This window comes from Balaenoptera musculus, chromosome 4 (genome assembly GCF_009873245.2).
Source record: "Balaenoptera musculus isolate JJ_BM4_2016_0621 chromosome 4, mBalMus1.pri.v3, whole genome shotgun sequence".
NCBI lineage: Eukaryota > Metazoa > Chordata > Mammalia > Artiodactyla > Balaenopteridae > Balaenoptera > Balaenoptera musculus.
Genome location: NC_045788.1, coordinates 139,009,003 through 139,035,484, shown reverse-complemented (window position 1 = coordinate 139,035,484; position 26,482 = coordinate 139,009,003). Strand labels below are relative to the sequence as shown.

At 40.8% G+C, this 26,482-nt stretch overlaps 1 protein-coding gene across 3 annotated transcripts in view; it reads right to left on the bottom strand.

Moving 5' to 3' along the window:
- LOC118894338 (SH3 domain-binding glutamic acid-rich protein-like) overlaps window positions 1-20,417 on the bottom strand; it is a 45,088-nt gene extending 24,671 nt beyond the window's left edge. For 2 of the 3 annotated variants that reach the window (XM_036850499.1, XM_036850497.1), the window contains exons 1-2: window positions 20,194-20,417; window positions 14,315-14,500 (exon numbers count right to left, since the gene is read on the bottom strand). In XM_036850499.1, the coding sequence (XP_036706394.1) occupies window positions 14,315-14,500; window positions 20,194-20,238 (231 nt within the window). In that variant the 5' untranslated portion in view covers window positions 20,239-20,417. Of the gene's footprint in view, window positions 1-14,314; window positions 14,501-15,959; window positions 16,044-20,193 lie in introns of those variants that run through there. The other variant, XM_036850498.1, reaches the window with a different exon arrangement.
- Between the last annotated feature and the right edge of the window lie 6,065 nt (window positions 20,418-26,482).

Here is a 26,482-nt window from a genome sequence, read left to right as displayed (position 1 = left end):
GACACAGGGAGGGGGAAGGGTAAGCTGGGACGAAGTGAGAGTGGCATGGACATATATACACTACCAAATGTAAAATAGATAGCTAGTGGGAAACAGCTGCATAGCACAGGGAGATCAGCTTGGTGTTTTGTGACCACCTAGAGGGGTGGGATAGGGAGGGTGGGAGGGAGACGCAAGAGGAAGGAGATATGGGGATATATGTATATGTATAGCTGATTCACTTTGTTATATAGCAGAAACTAACCCACCATTGTAAAGCAATTATACTCCAGTAAAGATGTTAAAAAAAAAACAACATACATAGTGGAAGGCTTCTCTAAAAGTTTCACATCTTTAGCTGGTTTCCTTATAATTTGACCCTATGGATTTGGACCTTAATCAGGGTCCAAACAACACAGGACTAAAACAATTAAACCAACACAGGATTTCTCTGTTGTTATTATAGTAGCTTCTAAGGGCCCAGACCTGTCAGGCCCTTCTGATATCAGGAGCCACAAGATTACGGAGGGTTTAGAAAGGCGCTTGTTTTGCCAAAATGGGAAAAACTGCACAGCGATCTGAAACCTGGTAGCAGATAGAAACCGGAAGCTCAGTGAAACTCCACCCCCATGCCAGACCACATAAAGGTCAGTGCTTCACCAGGTGGGTCCAGCCCTAAACCAACTCTCCAGTAGCGTAGTTGTCAATAGCTCAGAAGAGTTTCACTTTTTATCATTAAACATAAAAGATACTCCCTGGCCACTTTCTTACTGCCAATCTTTGTCACTGGGGCTGTGATGCAATTTCAACAGTGTTGCCGAAAGGCTCAGAAGGTACAGGGTCAGTCTGACCTGAACTGAACAGGACACTCAAACCAACATGGTCATGTTATTGCCTACCCTCCTCTTATGTGTGTTAAGAGCTTAAAACCAAAGACAGGCCACCTATATTGGGAAGAAAATGTTATGTACTTCTCGTGTGTTCATCTTAGCCTAAGATTTAATTTCCTATCTATCTGTAGCCCTGATTCTCTCAGTGATTAATTTTCTTCTTTTGTACTGAATGTATTTTTGTAAGCTGCCTCAAATCTTAGCTGAGGGAAATATAGCATGGTAAGTGATTCTTTGGTATCAGAAATTCTCACTAATTCCCAGAGCACACACTTACTAGGTGGCTGTTAAAGATTACATGATAGAATTCATTATGGTACTAAGTAGGTAAAAGGTAATAAAGTAAATTTATGCCAGTTTCTTAAAATTCCATAGATAAATATCTGACGATCTCTAGTTGTCAACTCTAGAAGCTTTCAAGTCAAGATAAGTTTTCTTATAATTGAATAGATTGTGTTTTGCTTCAACTTAAGTCCATATAGCTTCTTCAGAATTTCAGAGGACTGAAGAACAGTTTTTCCATATTTTTTTCCATATTTTTTCCATATTTTTACTTGATGTTAACAAATAGATATAGAAAATAATGAGTATGAAATGGTTTTTCAACTTCCAGTTACATTAGTGTGGCAGATTAGATGCCCTAAAACACCATCTTGAAAAAAAAATTTTTTAAGCCAGATTAAGAAAAAAAGTATAAATGCATTGCTAAGCTGGTACCGGAAAAAAAAAAAAAAATAGTATAGCCAAGTGAGTTCAAGAATCCTAAGAATAAGCACACAACAAGGCCACCATCCACGTTGAGAGTTTCTTACAAAACCAGGAAATCTTTATCTTCCACTCTGATGCCACAGAGAGAAAAGAGGGACATGGATAAAGCTTGGGCCTCCTTAAAGTGGGGAGTTCTATAAAACACACACACATAAACATACACACACATACATACACACACAGAGATATACATTTGCACATACAGACACATACATACATACACATACATGTGCTCATATAAACACATACATACACGTATATACATAGATGTATAGATACACATACAGACACATATATACACACACATACATACACATGCATACGCACATGCATACACACATATACATAGATACACACATACATGCACATATATACATATATACACACATATACATAGATACACACATACATGCACATATATACACAGACACACACCAGAACCCCACTGAGGGCTCTATCCTCAACGTAAATATAAATGAGAAATAACCTTGCCATGAAAAATAGAATGGAAGAAAACTTCCCTGCTTCAACTTTGGTGCTCAGTGAAAGAGAAAACATTCTCTGAGAATTTATAACTACAAGCCAAAATTCATGAGAGTTTTTGATCCAAATTCCCATGACATGTGTGGTCCAGAAAATCTTCAAAGGAAATCAGGTTAAAAGGGTTCTAACTTTTATAGAGCTCCCAGGAAACTAGCAGAAACAAATTCCAGGCTCAAAGAGTATCTGCAAATAGCATTTTTTTAAATGAGCAATTCAGAGTCAAAAATCACAAAATAAATAAGGAAATAAAAATATACCATGAGTGAAAGCCAGCAGAAATAATGGAAAGCAGAATCAGACAATTATCAGGCAGAAAATATCAAATATCTATATTTAATATACACAAAGAAATGAAAGAAAAGCTTGAAAACACAAGAAATAAACTAGAAAGAACAATTAAGCTAATTTGGAAAGAACCAAAAAGTCCTCCTAACAATGAAAATGTGGATTAAATAGCTAATTAGACCACATCAGAAGAAAACAATTTAGCTAACTGGGAGATTCAACCAAAGACATTATCTGGAGAGGGGGGAAAAAGGATGAAAAATATGGAAGAAATATTATTATAGGAAGACAGAATGAGAAGGTCTAACACACATCTTATAGAAGCTAACAGAGATAATGGGGGGAAAGCCATACTCAAATATATATGACTAATAATCTTCTAGGCTTGCTGAAGATACCAATCCTTAGACTCAGGAAGCCCAAAAATAATCCTAAACTGGATAAATAAGAATAACTCTAGGGAATTCCTCGGCGGTCCAGTGGTTAGGACTTGGCGCTTTCACTGCCACATGGCAAAAAAAAAAAAAAAACCTCTAAATCTAGACACATCCTAGAGAAAGATTATAATGCAGCCCATGGAGGGAGGGGTAGAAGGGGGGGGGAAGGAAAAAGTTTCCCCCGCAAAGTATGGCATTAGATTGACAACTGGCTTCTCAATAGCAATGCAGAAGTCAGAAGAAAGTAAAATAATTTCAACATGCTTACAAAAAAAATAACCCCTGACTCAGAATTCTAGACTTAGTGAAACTATTTTTCATACATGAGTGAAATAAAGACACCTGTCTGGAAAAATGTCTTTTTTGAACAAACAAAAATTTAGAGGATTTACCACCAACAGACCCTCACTTAAAGAAACTTTTATAGGACGCATTTAGGCAGAAGGAAAATGATTCCAGGTGGATTATCTAAGATGCAAGAAGAAATAATGAGCAAAGATATTAATAAATATGTGAGTAAATCTAAATCTAAACAAATCTTGACTATAAAAACAACAAGTAGAAATGTTGTGTGGTGGTATAATGGCCAACAAATTAAAATACTAAAATAACTGAACACATATAAATAGGAAAAGGGTGATTAGGGTTAAAGTAAAGATACAATCTTACCTAATTTAAATTAAGTATGGTTGTTAAAATAACTAAAGTAACCACTAAGAGAACAGATAGCTTATATTAAGTAAAGGGGTAAATATAATTAGGGAAAAAGACTTTAGTCAAAATAAAGTCAAGAAAAGATGAAAAAAGAAAGAAACTGCAAAAGTTGGAAAAATTAAAAGTACATAACAAAATAATAGAAGTAACTCCAAATATATCCAAATCTCAACGCATGGGTCAAAAAAGAAATCATATTATGGACTACAAATGTTTTAGAAACAACAATGAAAATATTGCATATCAAAATACATGGAATGAGCTAAAGAAGTACTCAGAGGGCAATTTATAGCCTTAAATATCTACATTAGAAAAGAAAAAAGCTTTAAAAGTAGTGAGTCAAGCATTAAAGCTAGGGGGAAAAAGAAACCAAAGAGTATGGAAGGAAAAAATAAAGATGAGCAGAGATTTAGCAAATAGGAAAAAAATTATATATAGATAGAGATGTATATAGATATAGATCAGTAAGAATCAATAAGACAAAAAAATGAAAAAAAAATTGAAAGTTGCTAAGAGACTAGATCGTATAAGTTCTCATCACACGGAAAAAATGGTAACTACATGAAGTGATAGATGTTAACGAAACTTATTGTGGTAATCATTTTGCAGTATATACATATATCAAATCATTGTGTTGCACACCTAAAACTAATATAATGTTATATGTCAGTTACATCTCAATTTAAAAAAGAAATAAGGGTAAATTTTTTAATAATTATTTTAATTTTTTTAAATCACCAGTTATTTCATCCAATTGTTTCATCCACAGTTATTAAAAAAGTCCATTCTTTCCCCATCTATCTGCCATGCCAGCACTGTCATAACCAGTTGTGTATCGTGTGGGGGTCTATTTCCGGACATGAGGTCTACCTGTCTGTTTATCCTCCAATATCACACTGTCTTCGTGATCAGAGCTTTATAATGAGACTTGCTTATTTTCTGCTTCTTCTTGTTATTCTTAGACCTTTCCTTTTTCATTTTAAGTAAATTATCTTGCTTAGTTCTACAAAAATTCTTTCTGGGATTTTGATTGAAAAAGTGTTGTATCTATAGATCAATTTGGGAAGAATTAGGATCTTTAAGATACTACCTTTTTATAGAGATGGTCAACCCAAGGATATGTTCTATAGCATCATTTATTTAAGTCTTCCATAACATTTAAATTTTCTCCAGACATCTCTTGTTAGATTCTTTTGGAGGGACTTCACAATTTTTATGCTCTTCTTAATTATGTGTATGTATATATATGTGTATATATATATATATATATATATATATATATATATATATATACACATACACATATATATAATATATATTATGATTGTCCTTTTTCCATCATAAGGAAAAGGCAAAAACTCAATAGAAAAATGTTCTAAATATATACAGAAGAGGACACACAAACATGAAGAGCTTTGCAATCTCTTTACTAACAGCCACAGTTAAAGGATGTCTCCTGTGGGGCCTCCCCTGAGCTGCCACAGGGAGCCAGAGCAGATGGTTTAGAACATTTTTTAAATGGGAGAGGGGTTGAAATAGAGTTGATGGATTATTTTGTTAAGGAGGAAAATATTTTTAAATTGTCAGCCACTGTCACCATCTTTTTTCATAAAATTGAAAAATATATTTTACCCAAAAAAAAGTGGTAAAAATGTGCAACTCGCAAAGGTTCTACTCCACTTGACCCCAGTCCTGACTCCCAGGACCTAGAGGGAAGGTCAGATCAAAACAACAAAAACCTTCTTAGAGTGAATGGAAATGTGGGGGTGATCTCACCAGTGCTTCAAACATCCACGAAGCTGTCTTCCCTCTCCTGGAATCACTGCCGTCACTAGTTTTGAAGTGTGACCATCCCTCAGCTCAGCTTTAAAAAACTCTTTGTATTGTCTGTTAGAGCTAAACATACTGAGAGTGATGACCTAGGTCATGAAGGTGGAGTCTTCGTGAATGGAATTAGTGTCCTTTATGAGGAGACCCCCCCACCCCAGAGCTCCCTCACCCCTTCCATCACGTGAGGACAAAGCAAGAAGGCACCAGCTGTGAAACAGGGGGCCCTTATCGGAACTCAACCATGCTGACACCTTGATCTTGGACTTCCCAGCCTCCGGAACTATGAGAAATAAATTTCTCTTGCTCATAAGCCACTAAGTCTGTGGCATTTTGTTATAGCAGCTCGGACGAATTAAGACACACACCAGTGTCCACTCTGAAGCAATGAAAATGAATAAACTAGGAACAACACCAATCAACATGGTTGTATCTTTGAAATATGTTGGTGAAAGAAGCAACTCAAAAAATACAGATAGTATGACTCCATTTATAAAAAGCTCAAAAACAGCCAAAACAAAACAATGTATGCCTTGGGTGTGTATACATGGGAGATGGGAGAAAAGGAAAGGAACGGTAAACACAAAATTCACCACCCTGGCTCCCTCTCGTGCAAAGGGAGCTGGACACGATCAGGGAGAAGCACGCAGTGTGCTTTTAAATTTCTGGAGATATCACGCTACTCAAACCGATGGTGTGCACATGGTTGTTCATTTTTAGTATCCCTCTTTAAACTACATATTTTTTATCATCTATGGCACATTTCATAATAAAATTTTAATAACGTAAAATAGCTTGTTCAAGACTTGTGGTTGCCAAGGGGGAGGGGGGGGGGGAGGGAAGGATTGGGAGTTTGGGATCAGCAGATGCAAACGATTATATAGAGGATGGATAAACAACAAGGTCCTACTGTAGAGCACAGGGAACTAGATTCAATATCCTGTGATAAACTATAATGGAAAAGAATATGAAAAGAATATATATGTATAACTGAGTCACTTTGCTGTATAGCAGAAATTAACACAACATTGTAAATAAATTATACTTCAATAAATTTTTTTTTAAAAAGGCAAGGAAAACTTGCCCGTAATGGCAAAACAAAAAGTAACTTTTATTAACGTGTTGGTATATGTACTGTCAAAGTTATATATAAGATATAATAAAATTGTGATCATACTGAAAAAGAAATTTTAATTAAAAAATAAAATAAAATAGCCTGTTCAGTAACATCAGTGTGTTGAGAACGCCCTCCCCCTGCCCTAATTGGGCAGGCATCCTGTCCTCCCTTGCCGTCCTGAGTCCCCACAGATACTTGCCTCTCTGCTGAATGGTCAAGGTCCCCTTTGGCTGCTGCGTCCAGGCCCAGGCAGGCACCCCAGCCCTCACCTAGGCAAAAATGCACAGAATCCGACTTGGCATCAACAGACAAGTTGGCTACTTCCTGTTAGTGTTTTTCTGCCAGGCGGGTGACCCGGCCTCCACTGTGCTGGCTTCCCGGTGGTGTCCCTTTTCTGTAGCCAACAGTTGTCTGCCATGCCCTCACGATAACATCTTCATCTATTCTGCCCAGAGCAGCAGGGGTTCAGGCTGGCAGGGACACGATGGTACTCAGAACTACCTGTGACACCCAGCCCTCTCACTGCCCTGGTGCACAGAAAGCCACTGCTTGCCCTTGAGGTCCCCTCTCCCTGCTGCTATCATCAGGTATGGCATATAGGTGACCATTCAAGAATCCAGAGTCCAGTGATTCAACTTAAATGGTAGCATTATTCTGACAGTCCACATTTCAATCGTGTGGAAAGATACATTGGCCATCCAGATTTATGCCATTTTATGTTTTTTAAGCAGGTTTATCACTTTCTTTTTTTATTTAATTTTTATTTTATATTGGAGTATAGTTGATTTACAATGTTGTGTTAGTTTCAGGTGTGCAGCAAAGTGATTCAGTTATACATACACATATATCCATTCTTTTTCAGATTCTTTTCCCATATAGGTTATTACAGAATATTGAGTAGATTTATGCCATTTTAAACCTGACATATCCTTCATAACCTTTGAGTCTCCTTTCAAAATCAGAACCTACAATACAAATAGTCATTTTTACCTACTTTCTGAAAACAAAGTCCTTTGCCTCATTAATGAACTTTTGTTAAGAATATCCACAGACTGCAGAAAAGCAAATTTAGCAAAGTTGCTAGTAAGAAAAACTTCTAATACTTCTCTGAAGGCAGAACTGAAAAGAATTAAAAACAGTTAAACATAAAATAATTTGTATGCTTATCTCATTAGAGCCATACTTGTAATAGGAAAATACATCTTAAAAATAGAAGCCTTTTTTCTTACTTGGGAATTCTTTTCTTCTTCTTCCACAATTAAAATGAAAAGCATTGCTAGATCACAGCAAAACAGAATAAAAAATGCCTTTGAGGTTTTATTTTTATAGCAGAAAATAACTGCAGAACTTTTACCCTGGAAGTTAACATAGGTTGAAAGAAAATGCTTCAATATTGTTTCTACCATAACTAGCCTTGATTGAAAAGGACAGCTAAAATAAGCAAAAGTAAGAGGTTTTAAATCCTACTTTCACTGGAAAAGTACTAGAAGAAAACATGAGATGATTCCTTTGATAATTGTAGAGCGCAGAACAATTTTCTAAACAAGACAGGAACCATTTTTTAAAAAAAGATTAATAGATCTGTCTGCACAAAAAAATTTTAAGTCCTGCATTCCAAAAAAATCTCTTTAAAAAGTCAAAAGACAAATAAGAAACATGGGAAAATATTTGCAATGGTAGTGACAGGGCTACTTTCCTTCAAAAGTAAGGACTCTTACAAACTAGTAAACGTTACCTGGAACCAAATAGAAAACTAGTAAGTCATAGAAAAAATCACAGAGAGCTTATAAACAGAGAAAAAGATGTTCAGCCCCACCCATTAAGACAGAAATCCAAGTCAAAGCAATAAGAACACATTTTTCACTTAACAGATTGGCGAAGACCCAAAAGTGTGCATATAGAGTGTTGTCAAAGTCACAGGGAAACAGCCACACTCAAATTACGTTTGAAAATGTAAATAGGTGCAACTATAGTCCAGGTTTAATATCTATTGAAGGGTGAGAAGCGTTTATGCTGTAACTCAGCACACCTTCTAGGAATTTATCCTATACATATACTCAGACTGAATACAAAGCACTGTACCCATAAAGAGGTTTCCTGCAGCATCGTTTGTAGCTGAGAAAGACTGGAAACAACCTGAATGTTCCCCATTAGAGGACTGTGCCAATAAATTATGTCACATCCAATGGAATGTTTTGCAGCCATTAAAATAAACAGTATATGATCCAGCAATCCCGCTCCTGGGCATATATCTGGAGAAACACATGGCTTGAAAAGATACATGCACCCCAATGTTCATTGCAGCACGGTTTACAGTAGCTAAGACATGAAAGCAACCTAAATGTCCACTGACAGATGAATAGATAAAGAAGATGTGGCACATATATACAATGGAATATTACTCAGCCATTAAAAAGAATGAAATAATGCCATTTGAAAAATGACAAATAATGAATCGATCAATCAATAAATAATAAAATTAAAAAATTAAAAATGATACAAATGAACTTATCTATAAACAGAAATAAACTCACAGACATAGAAAACAAACTTATGGTTACCAAAGGGGACAGGGAGGGAGGGATTAAAAAAAAAAAAAAAGGGCTTCCCTCGTGGCGCAGTGGTTGAGAGTCTGCCTGCTAATGCAGGGAACACGGGTTCGAGCCCTGGTCTGGGAGGATCCCACATGCCGCGGAGCAACTGGGCCTGTGAGCCACAGCTACTGAGCCTGCGTGTCTGGAGCCTGTGCTCCGCAACAAGTGAGGCCGCGGTGGTGAGAGGCCTGCGCACCGCGAAGAAGAGTGGCCCCCGCTTGCCACAGCTGGAGAAAGCCCTCGCACAAAAACGAAGACCTGACACTGCCAAAAATAAATATAAAAATAAATAAATAAATAAGACCCGGTGCAACCAAATTAATAAATAAAAATATTAAAAAAAAAAAAAAGAAATAGTGCCATTTGCAGCAACATGGATAGACCTGGAGATTATCATACTAAGCGAAGTAAGTCAGACAGAGAAAGACAAATATCATATGCTATCACTTATATGTGGAATCTTAAAAAATGATACAAATGAACTTATTTACAAAATAGAAACAAACTCACAGCCCTAGAGAATGAACTTATGGTTACCAGGGGGGAAGGGTAGGGGAGAGGGATAGATTGGGAGTTTGGGGTTGACATGTACACGCTGCTATATTTAAAATGGATAACCAGGGACTTCCCTGGTGGCTCAGTGGTTAAGAATCCTCCTGCCAATGCAGGGGACACGGGTTCGAGCCCTGGTCTGGGAAGATCCCACATGCTGCGGAGCAACTAAGCATGTGTACCACAACTACTGAGCCTGCACTCTAGAGCCCGCGTGCCACAACTGCTGAAACCCACGTGCCACAACTACTGAAACCCACATGCCTAGAGCCTGTGCTCCGCAACAAGAGAAGCCACCGCAATGAGAAGCCCACGCACCGCAACGAAGAGTAGCCCCCGCTCGTCACAACTAGAGAAAGCCTGTGCAACAACGAAGACCCAACGCAGACAAAAAAATAATTAATTAATTAATTTAAAAAAAAAAAAAACAGATAACCAACAGGGACCTACTGTATAGCACAAGGAACTCTGCTCAATATTCTGTAGTAACCTAAATGGGAAAAGAATTTGAAAAAGAATAGATACATGTATATGTATAACTGAATCACTTTGCTATACACCTGAAACTAACACAACATTGTTAATCAACTATACTCCAATATAAAATGAAACTGTTTTTAAAAAAAGAGTATGTGCAGCTATGCAATGATCTCTGAGATATGGTTATTAAGTGAAAAGAACAAAGTGTATAGAGTACACCCGCATTTTTAAGTGATATGCAATTGTTAATGCACATAGAAAATTCCTGGAAGGCCAAACAAGAAATTGCCAGCATTGGTTGGTCAGAGCAGGACCGGCTACATAATTTGCAGGCCCCAGTGCAAAATAAAAACAAGGCTTCCCTTGTTCAAAAATCATTATGAATTTCAAGACAGCAACAGTAGAGCGTTAAACCAAGCTGAGAGCTCTCTTGAGCGGGGTCTGGTGTGACTTCCCAGATGGCAGATCCATGAAGCTGGCCCACCCGAGAGGAAGGAACTAGAGGGGACTGAAATGGGAGGGAGAAGAATCTTCACTGCAGGCAACTTTGGAACCATTTTAATTTTTCCGTGTGCACATCTATTAATTTTTCAATTGTTAAAAAAGTTTATGAAAAATAAAAATTGCTCATCACCACTACCTCCCCCGAAAAAACTTATTCTCCCTTGCTTTATCCAAGAAGAGTTGCAGTTCTTAAAAATTCAGCTCAGGGACTTCCCTGGTGGTGCAGTGGTTAAGAATCTGCCTGCCAATGCAGGGGACACAGGTTCGAGCCCTGGTCCGGGAAGATCCCACATGCCGCAGAGCAACTAAGCCCGTGCGCCACAACTACTGAGCCTGCGCTCTAGAGCCCACGAGCCACAACTACTGAGACTGCATGCCACAACTACTGAAGCCCCCGCACCTAGAACCCACGCTCCGCAACAAGAGAATCCACCGCAATGAGAAGCCCGCGCACCGCAACAAAGAGTAGCCCCCGCTCACCACAACTAGAGAAAGCCCGCGCACAGCAACAGGGACCCAACGCAGCCAAAAATATAAATAAATAAATAAATAAATAAATAAATAAATAAATAAATAAATAAATAAATAAACATAAGGTCAAATTCAAAAAAAAAAATTCAGCTCAGGGTTGAGGGATGTCCGAGGCCAGGAGGTCTGGAGGGGGTGGGGAGAGGAGTGTGGGGTGCAGGGGAGGGACTCTTCTTCACAGAGCAAGTGCTCTCTGCACTCTGGGAAGCCCCAGCTTCAATCCCAGGAGAGCTGGACTGGACCATATGTTCCACTAAATAACTGCTTGCCACGTTAAGACTGTTTGAAGACACTCCCACATCCACAAGACTTTGAGCTAAGCCTCTGAGGAATCCTAACACAGCCATGTAAATTCACACAGCCTGTACTCTCGCCTATAAAGCAATGTCCACCCAGGACCTCAGAAAGTGACCTCATTTGGAGATAAAGATATTTACAGATGTAGTTAGTTATGATGAGGCCGTGTTGGACTAGGATGGACCCTATTCCAGTGAATTTTTGTCCTTATAAGAAGGCCATGTGGGGACTTCCCTGATGGTGCAGTGGTTAAGAATCCACCTGCCAGTGCAGGGGACACGGGTTCGAGCCCTGGTCCGGGAAGATCCCACATGCTGCAGATCAACTAAGCCCCTGCGCCACAGCTACTGAGCCTGCGCTCTCGAGCCTGTGAGCCACAACTACTGAGCCCGTGTGCCACAACTACTGAAACCTGCACACCTAGAGGCTGTGCTCTGCAACAAGAGAAGCCACCGCAATGAGAAGCCCGCGCCCTGCCACGAAGAATAGCCCCCACTCGCTGCAACTTGAGAAAGCCCACGCACAGCAATGAAGACCCAACACAGTGAAAAATAAATTAATTAATTAGTTAATTAATTAATTAATTAATTAATTTTTAAAAAGAAGGCCATGTGAAGACACAAAGAGACCTGCAAGAAGACCATGTAAAGATGGAGGCAGAGATGGGCATAATATGTCAACAAGCCAAGGGATGCCAGAGACTGTTGTCAGCCACCAGAAGCCAGGAGAAAGGCAGGGAACAGATTTTCCCTCAGAGCCTCCAGAAGAAACCAACACTATTGACACCTTGATTTCAAACTTTGGCCTCCAGAACTGTGAGAGAATAAATTTCTGTTATTTTAAGACACTGTAATATCTCGGGCTGCCATAACAAAATACCATAGGCTGGGTGGCTTAAATAACAGAAATGCATCCTGGGTGCAGCATAGTTGGGTTCTGCTCTCTTCCTGGCTTACAGACAGTTGCCTCTGGCTGTTTGTTCACATGGTGAAGAGAAACCGTTCTCTCTCTCTTCCTCTTCCTGTAAGGGCACTAATCCCATCATGGGGACCCCACCCTTAGCATCTCATCTAACCCTAATCACCTCCCAAAGGCCCCATCTCCAAACACCATCACATTGGGCATTAGGACTTCAACATATGAATTTGGGGGGGACACAAACACACAGTTCATAAGAACCACCAGGTTTGTGATGTTTTGTTACATCAGCCCTAGGAAACTAATGCAAACCCCCAACAACAAAACAATTCATGATTCAAATAAAAGGCCCAGAAGCTTTTCTGTAAATGGGCAGATCATAAATATTTCTGGCTTTGTGGGTCATATGGTCTCTGTTGCAACTGCTCAACTCTGCCATCATGCAAAATTAGCTATAGGCACTAGGTAAGTGAATTAGTGCAGATGTGTCCAATAAAACTTTACCAAAACAGGCAGCTGCAGTCCTTGGCCCTCTGGCTATAGTTTGATGACACCTGCTTTAGGTGAGAAACGTAACAGTAAAGAGAAGCTAAGCTAAAGGACCAACAGTTTTGTGCAGCAAGAAGAGAAGAGGTGAGTGAAGATTCCTAAACCAGGCTACAGCCTTCAGAAGTAGTCAGCTCTGGAACTTCCCTGGTGGCACAGTGGTTAAGAATCCACCTGCCAATGCAGGGGACACCTGTTTGAGCCCTGGTCCAGGAAGATCCCACATGCCACGGAACAACTAAGCCCGTGCGCCACAACTACCGAGCCTGCCCTCTAGAGCCCGCGATCCACGACTACTGAAGCCTGCACGCCTAGAGCCCATGCTCTGCAACAAGAGAAGCCACCGCAATGAGAAGCCCACGCACCGCAACAAAGAGTAGCCCCCCCTCACCGCAACTAGAGAAAGCCCACAAGCAGCAACGAAGACCCAATGCAGCCAAAAATTAATTAATTAATTAATTAATTTTTTTAAAAAAAGAAGTAGTCCGCTCTGGGCAATTGATTCCCTCTGCCTTCCAGAACCCTGATTGCTGCATCTGAAAAACGGCCTAGAAGACTTAGATGACCCCTAAGATAACTCCAGTTCTCATGCTCCAAAGCCCTTTGAGTTTTTAAATGTTTCCTTTCAACAATTTGATTTACTAAGCAGAATCTATAAACTCTGAGGAAAAAGTGATTTTATGGTAAAATGGACTACTAAGTTTATAAAATAAAATTGTTATTATAATTAAATGTCCAGAACAGTTTTTGTTTTTTGTGTTTGGGTGGCTTATGAACAACAGCTATTTATTTCTCACAGTTCTGGAAGTCCCAGATCAAGGCACCAGCAGATTCAGTGTCTGGTGAGCCCCCTTCTTGGTTCATAAATGGCCATCTTCTTGCTGTGTCCTCACAAGGAGGAAGGGTGTCCAGAACAGTTTTTAAACTGTTTAGATACATTTACACCAAACTCTACTTTTGCAAATTATTCTTTACAAAATTGAAAACATACCCAGTGTCCCTGTGGGAGCATGTATGTGTACCCTGCAAGGTTGACCATCTTTCCAACTAAATGTGTATTTTGCTTGAACAAGGGACCTCAATTCTTCAAAACAAAATAAGGAACCTAAAAGAATCCCAAGAACTTCTGAATCATTATTTTATTGTTTCCATCATTTTGTAAGTCTTAACTATTGATCCTTCACCATGGATCTACCATCCAGGTACTGAATGGTAGAAATAGATCATGACCTGAAAAATGTCAAAAAATTCAAATGCTGCCTCAAAATTGATCTGCTTTAAATGACTTCTGATAAACACACATGCAGAAGACTTTTCCAAAAAATCAAACCTCACCCCACAGTACTGCTCTTCGTTGAATATCTGTGGGGGCAGAGGAATCCCATTTTGAGGTTTCTTCTCTCCAGGAACGTTCTCTCTCATCCACCTCCGATTGTCTTCATCTCCAGCAATATCAAACTCCTTAAAATCGATTTTATTAGCTTCCAAAAAGCCCACTACTTCTTGCTGTTTCTTCCTAATCTGGTCAAGAGTAGAGAGGTTACTATTAGACAGTTTGTAAAAAACCATTTTATTTATATGTACATAAATTAAGCCCTTCCTTCAACTATACCATACAACACAAATAATATCGCTAAATATTTAAACAAGGAAATCCATAAAATCACAGCTCTTCATTCCATAGGATCAACAGGGTCATCATTTAAATTCTGAAATCTTAATCTCATCAATGTTTAAATCACTGATGTATAATTGACATAATAAAAATAGCAATGCTCTCATCATAGCTTTTGTTTGACGCCTTCAAAATACTTTTAATTCTCTGCTAAGCTTTAATGCCAAAAAATAAGTAAGAATTGTTTACAAAGAAAAAGATGATAGAGAGAAGGAAAAAAAGACAATTTACTATGAAACTCAAATACCAAGTATACCCACATTAAAAGGCACTTTATTCACAGTTATGAAAATAGGAACGAGTCACATTGAACAAAAGCAGTTTTAGAAATAATACAGGAAACTGAAAAGCCCACATGGAGATTATTAGAAGAGAAAGAGAGAAAAAAAGCTAGAAAAGCTGGTGGATATTTTTCCCAGAATATTGAAGAGTAATGCAGTAAAATAACCCTGTTCTCCTTTCCCACTCACACCCAGCTCTGCAACTGAGATCAGAGTGCCAGCCACACCTAAGAGAGAACATCCTAGGGCCTTTTTCTCTACCCTTGGTTCACGTACAAGGACTGTATCTACCAAATGCCATTTCTTTGTAAATGTGGTCATCTTGAAAGCTTAGAACTCCTTCCCCAGAAACAATTACAATTTTCTCTCTTCAGTCAAAGAATTCACTCCCAGAATGAATGATGCCCTCTTTTATTTTTTTTATAAATTTATCTATTTTTTATTTATTTATTTTTGGCTGCATTGGGTCTTCGTTGCTGTGCACGGGCTTTCTCTAGTTGCAGCAAAGGGGGCTACTCTTCATTGCGGTGCACGGGCTTCTCATTGCAGTGGCTTCTCTTGTTGCAGAGCACGGGCTCTAGGCACACGGGCTCAGTAGTTGTGGCACGTGGGCTCAGTAGTTGTGGCTTGCAGGCTCTTGAGCACAGGCTCAGTAGTTGTGGCGCATGGGCTTAGTTGCTCCACAGCATGTGAGATCTTCCCGGACGAGGGCTCAAACCTGTGTCCCCTGCATTGGCAGGCGGATTCTTAACCACTCAGGCAGATATACTTTTAATTAAATATTCAGAAGGCAACATCCTTTATTCTGTCCAAAACCCTGTCTTCCTTCCCTCTCAGATACCCTCCCGGGAGCCTCAGCCTGGCTGAGGTCCACTCCCTCACCAGCGTTATTTCCATCTCTATTAATCATGCCTCAGGACTTAACTGAATCACTGTGCTGTACACTTGAAACTAACACAACATTGTAAATTAACTATACTTCAATTTAAAAAAAGAACTTTAAAAGAAAATCATGTCTCAGGACCTGAGGTGGGATGGAAAAGGATTTCATTTTGTTCCACAGTTTCTACACAGATGAACATTTCCCAAAGTCTTGACTTAGGTTTCTTCTGCTGGAAAGTCAAAGAAAGATGGAGAAAACAGGAGAGGAAGATCTGTTTATTATCTAAAAATAGAACTACCGGGCCTCCCTGGTGGTGCAGTGGTTAAGAATCTGCCTGCCAATGCAGGGGACACAGGTTCAAGCCCTGGTCTAGGAAGATCCCACATGCCACGGAGCAACTAAGCCCGCGAGCCACAACTACTGAGCCCGCATGCCGCAACTACTGAAGCCTGTGTGCTGGGAGCCCATGCTCTGCAACAAGAGAAGCCACCGCAATGAGAAGCCCATGCACCACAATGAAGAGTAGCCCCCGCTCGCTGCAACTAGAGAAAGCCCGCATGCAGCAACGAAGACCCAACGCAGGCAAAAATAAAAATAAATAAATAAATAAATTTTATTTAAAAAAAAAAGAACTACCATACGACCCAGCAATCCCACTACTGGGCATATACCCTGAGAAAACCATAATTCAAAAAGAGTCATGTACCACAATGTTCATTGCAGCCCGCACACCGCGATGAGGAGTGGCCCCCGCTTGCCGCAACTAGAGAAAGCCCTCGCACAGAAACGAAGACCCAACGCAGCCATAGATAAATAAATAAATGATTTTTTTAAAAAAAACAACAAAGTCCTCCTGTAGAGCACGGGGAACTGTATTCAATATCCTGTGATAAACCATAATGGAAAAGAACCTGAAAACTGAATCACTTTGCTGTACAGCAGAAATTAACACAACACTGTAAATCAACTATACCTCAATAAAATAATTTAAAAAAAAAAAACAACCGTCATTCTCTGTCCTGAAGTCACCGGCCACTGTTGGTGACGGTGCTGCATCTGAGTGATCTTTGGGTCACTCGCTGGGCATGTTCCGTTCATTGTCTTGTACAGTTAGGAACCTTTCCAAACAAGTTCACCGTATTGTAGTAAAAAGCACGCTGCATTTGAGTGAGAGGTGACCTGCATTTCCATCCTGGCTGGGAAGGTTGCTATCTGAGCACAAGCTCTGCCCGTCCATTGCCTCATCTGCAAAATGGATAGAACGCCGCCTTCATCCTGGGTGCTGGTGAGAAATGAGGAAAGCATGGAAAAGCATTTTGCACCACAGGTCGAGAAGCTGTGCAGTCAGGCACCCTGGCATGACTCGTCCTGATTGCCATGCCAGGCAAGAACTCTGATCACCATTTTAAGATAACAAAGCTGAGGTGCCAGTGAATTAAAGAATTTTCCAAGGTTCACATCCAGATCCATCTAATTCAAGAGCCATGTTTTTCCCTCTATATTTACACTCAATCAAGACTGGAAAAAGGATTGCGAAATCCCGGGGCCACCATTAGGGTCTGTCCTTAAAGATGGTGGTCCAGGGGCTGTGCATCTTGAAAACAGGGAGGACCGTCCTCTCTCCCTTTGTCCGCCAACCCCTGTGGCGATGGCCTTCAGGAGGAGAGGAGGGTCATCCACGAAGATACAACAACTTTCTCCCCTACTCCCAGGGTCTCTTCACCCAAATCTGTGTGTAAAGTGGTAAAACATGGAACCATGCTTTGGCATCAACTGTTAAAATAGAGATGTGATACACAGCTGCATGCCTAAACCTCATCAAGAGATTACAATTGGTTTTTTCCTTTTTCATTTATTTCATTCATCCAACAGAAGTCATAATGCCCTCTTTGATGAGGTCACAGGCAAGAACCTGTTTTTAAAGTATACAGACTGAAGAAGTAAGTGGAAAAGACCAACTGCCACACACAGAGCCTAAGTACTGGCAGCTGCTCTGGGGTCGTCCTGCAAAGCTTCTAGGTGAAATTCCCCAGCCGGGAAAAATCATTAGCACTGACACCATGGGAAAAATTAGTTCTCATTCTTTAGGATAAGACAGAAATTCTTCCATTTATGTGGCTTGAGACAATTCTTCTGAAACATCGTCACAGATGCAGATCTTCTAATATTAACTAATAAATATAACTACAAAAATATTGATTAATATTAACTAACATTAATAACCAATAGTTATAATAATTATAATACTAACTAACCATAGCTGATAATTATAACATTAACTAATAATGATAGGACTTCCCTGGTGGCTCAGTGGTTAAGAGTCTGCCTGTCAATGCAGGGGACACAGGTTCGAGCCCTGGTCCGGGAAGATCCCACATGTGGCAGAGCAACTAGGCCCGTGCGCCACAACTACGGAGCCTGTGCTCTAGAGCCCGTGAGCCACAACTACTGAAGCCCGTGCACCTAGAGCCGGTGCTCTGCAAAAAGAGAAGCCACCACAATGAGAAGCCCGTGCACCGCAACAAAGAGTCGCCCCCACTCGCCGCAACTAGAAAAAAGCCCGTGCGCAGCAACGAAGACCCAACTCAGCCATAAATAAATAAATAAATAAATAAAAACTAATAATGATAATATTTATTAAGCACTTGACACTCTGCTGGGCACCCTTTGCTTATTTCCTAAGTCCTCATGACAACACTATGAGATGAGTACTATTCTTATCCTCATTTTACAGATAAGGAAATTGAGGCTTAGCAAGGTGCAATAACTTTCCTCAGGTCACATCGTCCCAAGTGGCACCAAAACATTTGCTTACGGCAGCAGAATGAACTTGGATTTTCTAAGATCCTGGAATAAACAGTACCCCTCCAGATCCCCCCAAGCTAACTAAATCATGCTCCCAAACTTCAAGAATGTAGGACATCAGATAATCCTAAGAAATCCATCAGTTTGTTCATTGTCTCCGGAAGGATGCATGGGGCCACTCAGACCTGATCTATGGAACATGCAGAAGATTGGCAGGTTAGTGGTAAAAGTTTCCAGCAATGAGTGTGTCAACAGCATATTTGAAGCCCACGAAAGCCATTTTCTACAAAAAAAAATTTTTTTAATCTAAACAATCCAAAAATGTGCTTTTTGTAGATCAACTAAAAGTTTCTGAGGTCATCAACAGCCACAAAAGATTTCGCAGTTTTGCATTTGGAATTGTTCCTCATCGTCTTCTGTTAAAAGATGTTCGAGAGATCACTGAACAGTTGCCCACCGGCTGTGCTCAGAAGGAATGACCAGGCTCTTTTCTCGTGTTTTCCTCTCATCCTCTCTGGAAACCGCGTGAACTTTCAGGGCTGGAGGGGGCGAGGCGGGGGCGCCGCGGGTGGATTCAGGAGCTGCCACTAGGACAGTTCCCTGGGCCAACCATTTGTCTAGGCTATCATCCCTGGCTGAGGGACCACTGAAACCCAAGCTGCAACCCGAGAAGTTCCAGGAATCAGATATAAAAGGAAACAGCCCCTTTGCTGGTCTTCAACTCTCAGGATTAATAAAACTCTTTTCTCTCCACAGCCTCCTAGATGCTAAAATGCTGGTCGAAATGTCGGTCCCAGATAGACACTGCAGGTTCAAGCCTAAAATCACAGCCTGAATCATTTCCAAGGATAAACGAGTCCCTCCCTTGCCCCTATTTCTTAAGGCACAGAATGAAAGCTGGACTTAGAGAGATCGATGGGTGGTTCCCAGCCTGGTCCCAAGGAAATCAGACAAAGCAGTGTTTTGGAGGTTGGCTTTTAGTACCTATTTTTTATCTGTTTGGGTTCCTAGAGCATTTAAATCTTTAGCCTTAGAGATGTTTGTTCTTGTCACTGTGACATCATTATTCTCAAATAATAGTATTACACATGCTAACTTTACGCTTTCGTTAGGATTACATTGCATACACAAGTAATTACACCCAGGAGTCGTTTTAGTAATCTGGCCCATCATACGCTCCAAATATTGTTACACAAAGTGTCATTTATTTGCAATTTTAAATTAGTCTAAGTCTTGCAGAAGGAATGGCAGAAACATTCCACCAAAAAAAGCCTCCCATTCTATCATATATGCGACACAACACGACACAAATCACATGTTAAAAGTTCTAGTATCAAACACACCCCCTTCCCTGAATCCCCTTCCACACCCAGCTGTCCCAGATCACACACACTTCTTCAACACCATTCAAACCAAGGCAGAAAGCAAAGGGCTCACAGGCTTACTTACACACGCTCCAAAAAGACATGTAAAGCCAGCGCTGGGCCGTACCCGCTCCTTCTACTTCCAAGTCTGAGTTATTCAGAAAATAGGACAGGAAGAAAGCCCCCAAATTCCATCAGACACCTACCGCTATGGACCCAGATGATGTAGCAACAAACACTTTGATAACCATTTTGAGAGTCGCAAAGAGGACTCCCCCCCAACACACCCCTGCGAGGGAGCGCAGAGTCAGACAAATCCTGAAAGTGACACAGATAAGTGCCAGGTGGGGACTGGCCAGGGGCCCAAGGCTGTCTGAGCTCCCGCCTCTCAGCTCAACTGAAGCCCTGCCTCTCCCAGGAGCGGCCCAGGCACCTCGGGCTCTCCCCGCCATTGGCCAGGGAATATTTGGGGATCTGTCAGGACAACAGTTGATTGGTTGATATAAGCAGCCGCTGGACCCTTTCCCTTATCACTTTGAAAGCCCGACAACAGTCCCTAAAAGGCAAGGCTGCGCTCCTCACCAATCAGAGACCTGCGGGGAGATGCCTCGGGCGGAAGGAGGTGGAGCCCGGGTAGCAGAGGAGGAGAGAAGAGGAGGAGGCGCTCCCCGGAGCTGGAAAAGCCCAGAAAACACCAGCACGGGTGCGGGAGGAGGATTTGTTTACAGGGTTTTTTGGCAAACACACAGCAAGGGTCAGAACAGCTACAGAAGCCTTTACCTAAATAAAGAGCGGCTTCCTTACTTTAAAATTTTCTGGCAGATTAAAAAAAACTCAATGACCTTCAACTGGAGTCAGCTTTAATTAATCTCCACTTTAATTCCGTGATGCATATGTCATGCTTTATTATATTTTGCTTCAGATAAATTTCACTGAGCAAGAAAAATCAAGGGAGCACAGTGGGTGAAAATTTACTCAAGAAATTAAGTTTGTCATTAATACAAATGATAGGCCATCTGGATCAGCAATAACGGTCTGTTACTAAAGACTGTTTTTAAAGGGTGCATGATTTTTATCCTTAAACCGCTCAGCAATGGCACCTAATGTACAAAGCGTGTATTTTAATCAGAGAAGGGGGCATGCTAATTAAGCAATACTTAATAATTGTTCATTATCATTTATGAATACTCACCTTTTACCACATTCAAGTCTACTCTGAGGAATACCTGGAAACTTAATGAAACCTTCAAATACAATTCCTATGGATAGAGTTAAAAAGTAAAAATAATGATTGTTTTGCATTGAAAAAAAAAAAATTCAATGAACTGTCATACAATAGATTCCTTTAGGAGTGGCCTGTTCCCAGTTTTCCCCCTTTACCACCTGTTTCTCCTAAAGAACAAAGGCTGACAAGCTGAGGACCGTGTCAGGTTTCACTGACATCCCCGACCAGGCAGGGAGGGCTGGCTTACAAGCAAATTGCTTCCACTGTTTTAGAGACATTGGGGGGAAGAAATGAATGACCTGTTTGTAACAGGCTCTCTCTCTGTCGTATTTGTATAGATAATTTGAATTGTGTTAAACGTTAGAGGCATTAAAAATCTACTAAGAAGCCCAAATGGTAGCCACTCCACTCTCCTGGTGGGTTTCAAAGTCAAGATGAAGGGCGTTAGGGGCAAAGGTGGGAGGATATATTTAGTCTTAAGATGGCTGAGTCTCTCTCTTAGTTTAAGTCCCTGGGTGCTCATGAAGGTCGTGGCTGTAAGATCCCGGGAGCGGGGAGGGATCTGGTGGGTTTTGACCTCCAGCCCCTTCACCAGAGCCCAGGAGGTCTGGAGGCCTTCTCCCCTTCCCCTCAGGTAGGTGCCCTCCACGAAAGGTCACCCTGACCCTAGAATATAGCTCAGCTTCATTTAGATCAGGATGAATGGTTGAGATGACCCCGCAACAATTTAACTTAGGGCATGCAAAGTTTACTCCCCAAATTAGGTGAAGATGACTCATGGTTCCCCAAATTTAAGTCACAAGCATTATAAATTTTATTTATTTTTTAACATCTTTATCGGAGTATAATTGCTTTACAACGTTGTGTGACTTGCTGCTATATAACAAAGTGAATCAGCTCTACGTATACATATATCCCCCTATCCCCTCCCTCTTGCCTCTCCCTCCCACCCTCCCTATGCAACCCCTCTGAGTGGTCACAAAGCACGGAGCTGATCTCCCCATGCTATGCAGCTGCTTCCCACTAGCTATCTATTTTACATTTGGTAGTGTATATATGTCCATGCCACTCTCTCACTTCGTCCCAGTAAATTTTATTTTAAAGCCCACCAAAGATTATAGGTCATTTTTGCTTTTCTTCTTTGCTGTATTTTCCAAAATTTCTACAGTGAGTATATACTATTTTTGTCATATGAAATATTTTTTCAAACACCTTAGTCTTAAATCTACCACATGAGCATACTATTTTGCTGCAAATATTATTTAAGAAAGTAATAAGCTCTGTGTATTTCTTAATGCCTTTGTAAGTTAGTGACATAAACTGTAGCTCATGTGCCCTAGAGAATATACATTTGCTGATCATATAATATAACTGAGGAAGACCCTATGGGGCCTCCCTGGACAGACCCCTCACCCCATATCCTCTGCCTGCCTCTTGTCTGTAGAAAACCTATAGTTATCTCAGGCCTCCCCTGAGTCACAAAAGCCTGGCTCAAGAATTAATGATTGAAAGGATGCGAACATGTAGTGACAAAAGTATCAGTTGGGCCAGGAGAACTGGTAACAATTTAAACAGTAAATCAGCCATGTGGCAGTCACAGAACCTTTAGTTCCTCCCTGAAGGACATAGATAACAGTATTTGATGCACATTCCTGGGCTGTTTTACAGATACTAAAGCCCCCACCAAATGGAAGAAGCTAACTGCATGATGATGGTGAGCACGTAGCCCCCAGACCAACTGGAGCCTGAGGATTGATGATGTTAACTCCTATGACACCATCCTGACGATTGGTTCCCTCACCATCAACCAATCAGATAATTGTGCACAAGCTGATCACCCACCCTACAGCACTCCCCTCCCTCACTTTACCCTTGAAAACACTTTCCTGAAACCCATCAGGAAGTTCGGGTTTTTTGACCATCAGTTGCCCACACTCCTTGTTTGGTGCCTACAATAAACCCTGCACATTCCTTCACACCTGCACACCACAACCTGGTGTCAGTAGATTGGCTTTACTGCACACAAGGCCAGAGGACCCAATATTGGTAACAACAGGGCAAAAACTACTTCAGTCTTGACACCCCCTCCAGCTGCCTGCCCTAGGGAGAAACAAATTTCCTACTTGAAATAATAGCTAACAATTTTGAGGTGTTTGCCAAGCCAGACCTGCTCTAAGAGCTTTGCATAAACCACTCCCCTAGGGGCTTCCCTGGTGGCGCAGTGGTTGAGAATTTGCCTGCCAATGCAGGGGACACGGGTTCGAGCCCTGGTCTGGGAAGATCCCACATGCTGCGGAGCAACTAGGCCCGTTGAGCCACAACTACTGAGCCTGCGCGTCTGGAGCCTGTGCTCCGCAACAAGAGAGGCCACGATAGTGAGAGGCCCGCACACTGCGATGAAGAGTGGCCCCCGCTCGCCGCAACTAGAGAAAGCCCTCGCACAGAAACGAAGACCCAACACAGCCAAAAACAAATAAATAAATTAAAAAAAAAAAAAAACACTCCCTTAAACCACACAACAGCCCTAAAACCGGGTTCTATTACTAACCGTCCCCACCGGTGAGGACTTAGAATGGGAGATGAGGGAATTCCCTGGCAGTCCAGTGGTTAAGATTCAGCACTTTCAAAAAAAAAAAAAAAGATTCAGCACTTTCACTGCCGAGGGCCCGGGTTCGATCCCTGGTCAGGGAACTAAGATCCCACAAGCCTCGGGGTACGGCAAAAAAAAAAAAAAAAAAAAAGCATGGGAGATGATAGGAAAGGTAACAGTGTATCCAGCATTTGAACCCAACTCCGTTTATGTCCACACCACACCAGAAAAACTCCTGATTTCCTACCCTCAAATTCCTAGTGCTCCTTTATTTCACTATGAATTACTTTTAGAAGCTTATCCTTTTAATAATGACCATGAAAATGTACAAATCAGAAATTTGAAAACTCCAGCTGACAGATCTTTTGTTACAGTGACATCAGTGAGCTTCAAGATAATTAATAGGAATACAAAACATTCCAAATGAGTCTTAAAAGAAAGCTCAATGAATCTCCGACTTTGAAAACTCAATTCAGAAATAAGTTGTCTAATCGAATGAAGATGCAAGAGGCTAATTATTTCAGATCTCTAATCCTTGATGTTAAAGTCAAATAAAAATACTTTTAGATCTGACCTAATTTTTAACAGAATTTACTCTTTTTTTTTTAAACTTTATTGAGGTACAGTTCACAAATTGTAAGATATTTAAAGTGTACATTATGATGATTTGATATGTGTATACATTGTGAAAGGACGATTTGACATAATTTTAGTGATAAAAGTATGATGTATTGGCTCCAAACTTTGCAGAGATCCTCAAGGGATCTTATAATAAATGATACCAGATGCTATGTTTTGTTTATTTATATAATTTTGCAGGTAAAATAAAATGAGAAATAAAGGCTGATTTTTATTCTTTTTTAATTTTTATTACTTATTTATATTTTTTATTTTCCTTATTTATATTATTTATTTATTTTTTTATTATTATAACAGTGGTGACCACCATAGTAGCAGTAGTGGGTAGAATATTGTCCCCCAAAAATTCATGTTCCCCCCCAAACCTCAGAATGTGATCTTATCTGGAAACAGGGTCTTTGCAGATGAAATTGGTTAAGGATCTTGAGATGAAATTATCCTGGATTTCAGGTGGGCCCTAAATCCAATAACTGATATCCTTATAAGAAGAGGAGAAAACACACAGAGAGACACAGAGAAAAACACTATGTGAAGACAGAGGCAGAGATTGGAGTGATGTGGCCACAAGCCAAGGAACACCAGGAGCCACCAGGAGATGGAAGAGACAGGAAGCATCCTCCCCAGGAGACTTCAGAGGGAACATGGCCATGCTGACACCTTGATTTTGGACTTCGGTCTCCAGACCCATGAGAGAATAAATTTCTGCTGTCTTAAGCCATCAGTTCTGTGGTAATTTGTTACAGCAGCCTTAGGAAACTCATACAGAGCAATAAAGGCCTATGTCAATATGTAGAGTGATGGAGGTGACCACCATAATTACTAAAAGGCAGTTCTTCAGCTTCGTACAGTAAGGGCCTCTCCCTCTTCCATAACACACAGACAGGAAAGAAGCACCTCTTTCCAAGGCAGAAACAAAGGCTATAGACTGGAAAGAGCTAGCAAAAAAGAGAGGGAGAGACAGTTCAGATGGGAAAGGACGTTCTGAGGAGCCTCCATCTTTCAGGTTCCTCCAGTCCTGAGGACCAGGGTTGGGATGTTCCCTTAATAATTAACAGCCACTTTTGGACTTCCCTGGTGGCGCAGTGGTTAAGAATCCGCCTGCCGATTCAGGGGACACAGGTTCAAGCCCTGGTCCGGGAAGATCCCACATGCTGCGGAGCAACTAAGCCCACGTGCCACACTACTGAGCCCGCACACTACAACTACTGAAGCCCGCGCGCCTAGAGCCCGTGCTCCGCAACAAGAGAAGCCACCGCTATGAGAAGCCCGCACACTGCAACGAAGAGTTGCAGCAAGCACCCGCTTGCTGCAACTAGAGAAAGTCCACGTGAAACGAAGACCCAACGCAGCCAAAAATAAATAATAAATACATAAACTTATTAAAAATAATCATAATAATAAACAGCCACTTTTGTTACTGTCTTGGGAGCACCAGCAGCAATGAACCAGCCATCTTTCCATGAATGACAAGTCTAGGGCAACACTTGTCTAATGTATGTCCACTTGGAGATGGTGCCCAGCTCACCCACAACAAAAACCACCACCCACCTTATATGAATAACTCACCACCCAAGGTTGTAGAAACACATAACGCACCAAAATTAAGAGTGGGCACTCTAACAGGATAGGGAGGAGCAGGTGGTGATGGGACAGGAAAGCCTTGTCCCGCACCAACCCCTAAAAAGCTAGAATTAAATGGGGTCAGCTTGAATCCTACTCCTGGGCATACACCCAGACAAAACTATAATTGAAAAAGATATATGCACCTCTATGTTCATAGCAACACTGTTTACAATAGCCAAGACATGGAAGCAACCTAAGTGTCCATCGACAGATGAATGGATAAAGAAGATGTGGTACACATACAAAATGGAATATTACTCAGCCATAAAAAAGAATGAAATAATGCCATTTGCAGCAACATGGATGGACCTAGAGATTACCATACTAAGTGAAGTAAGTCAGAAAGAGAAAGACCAATACCATATGCTATCACTTATATGTGGAATCTAAAATAAGATACAAATCAACATACCTAGGA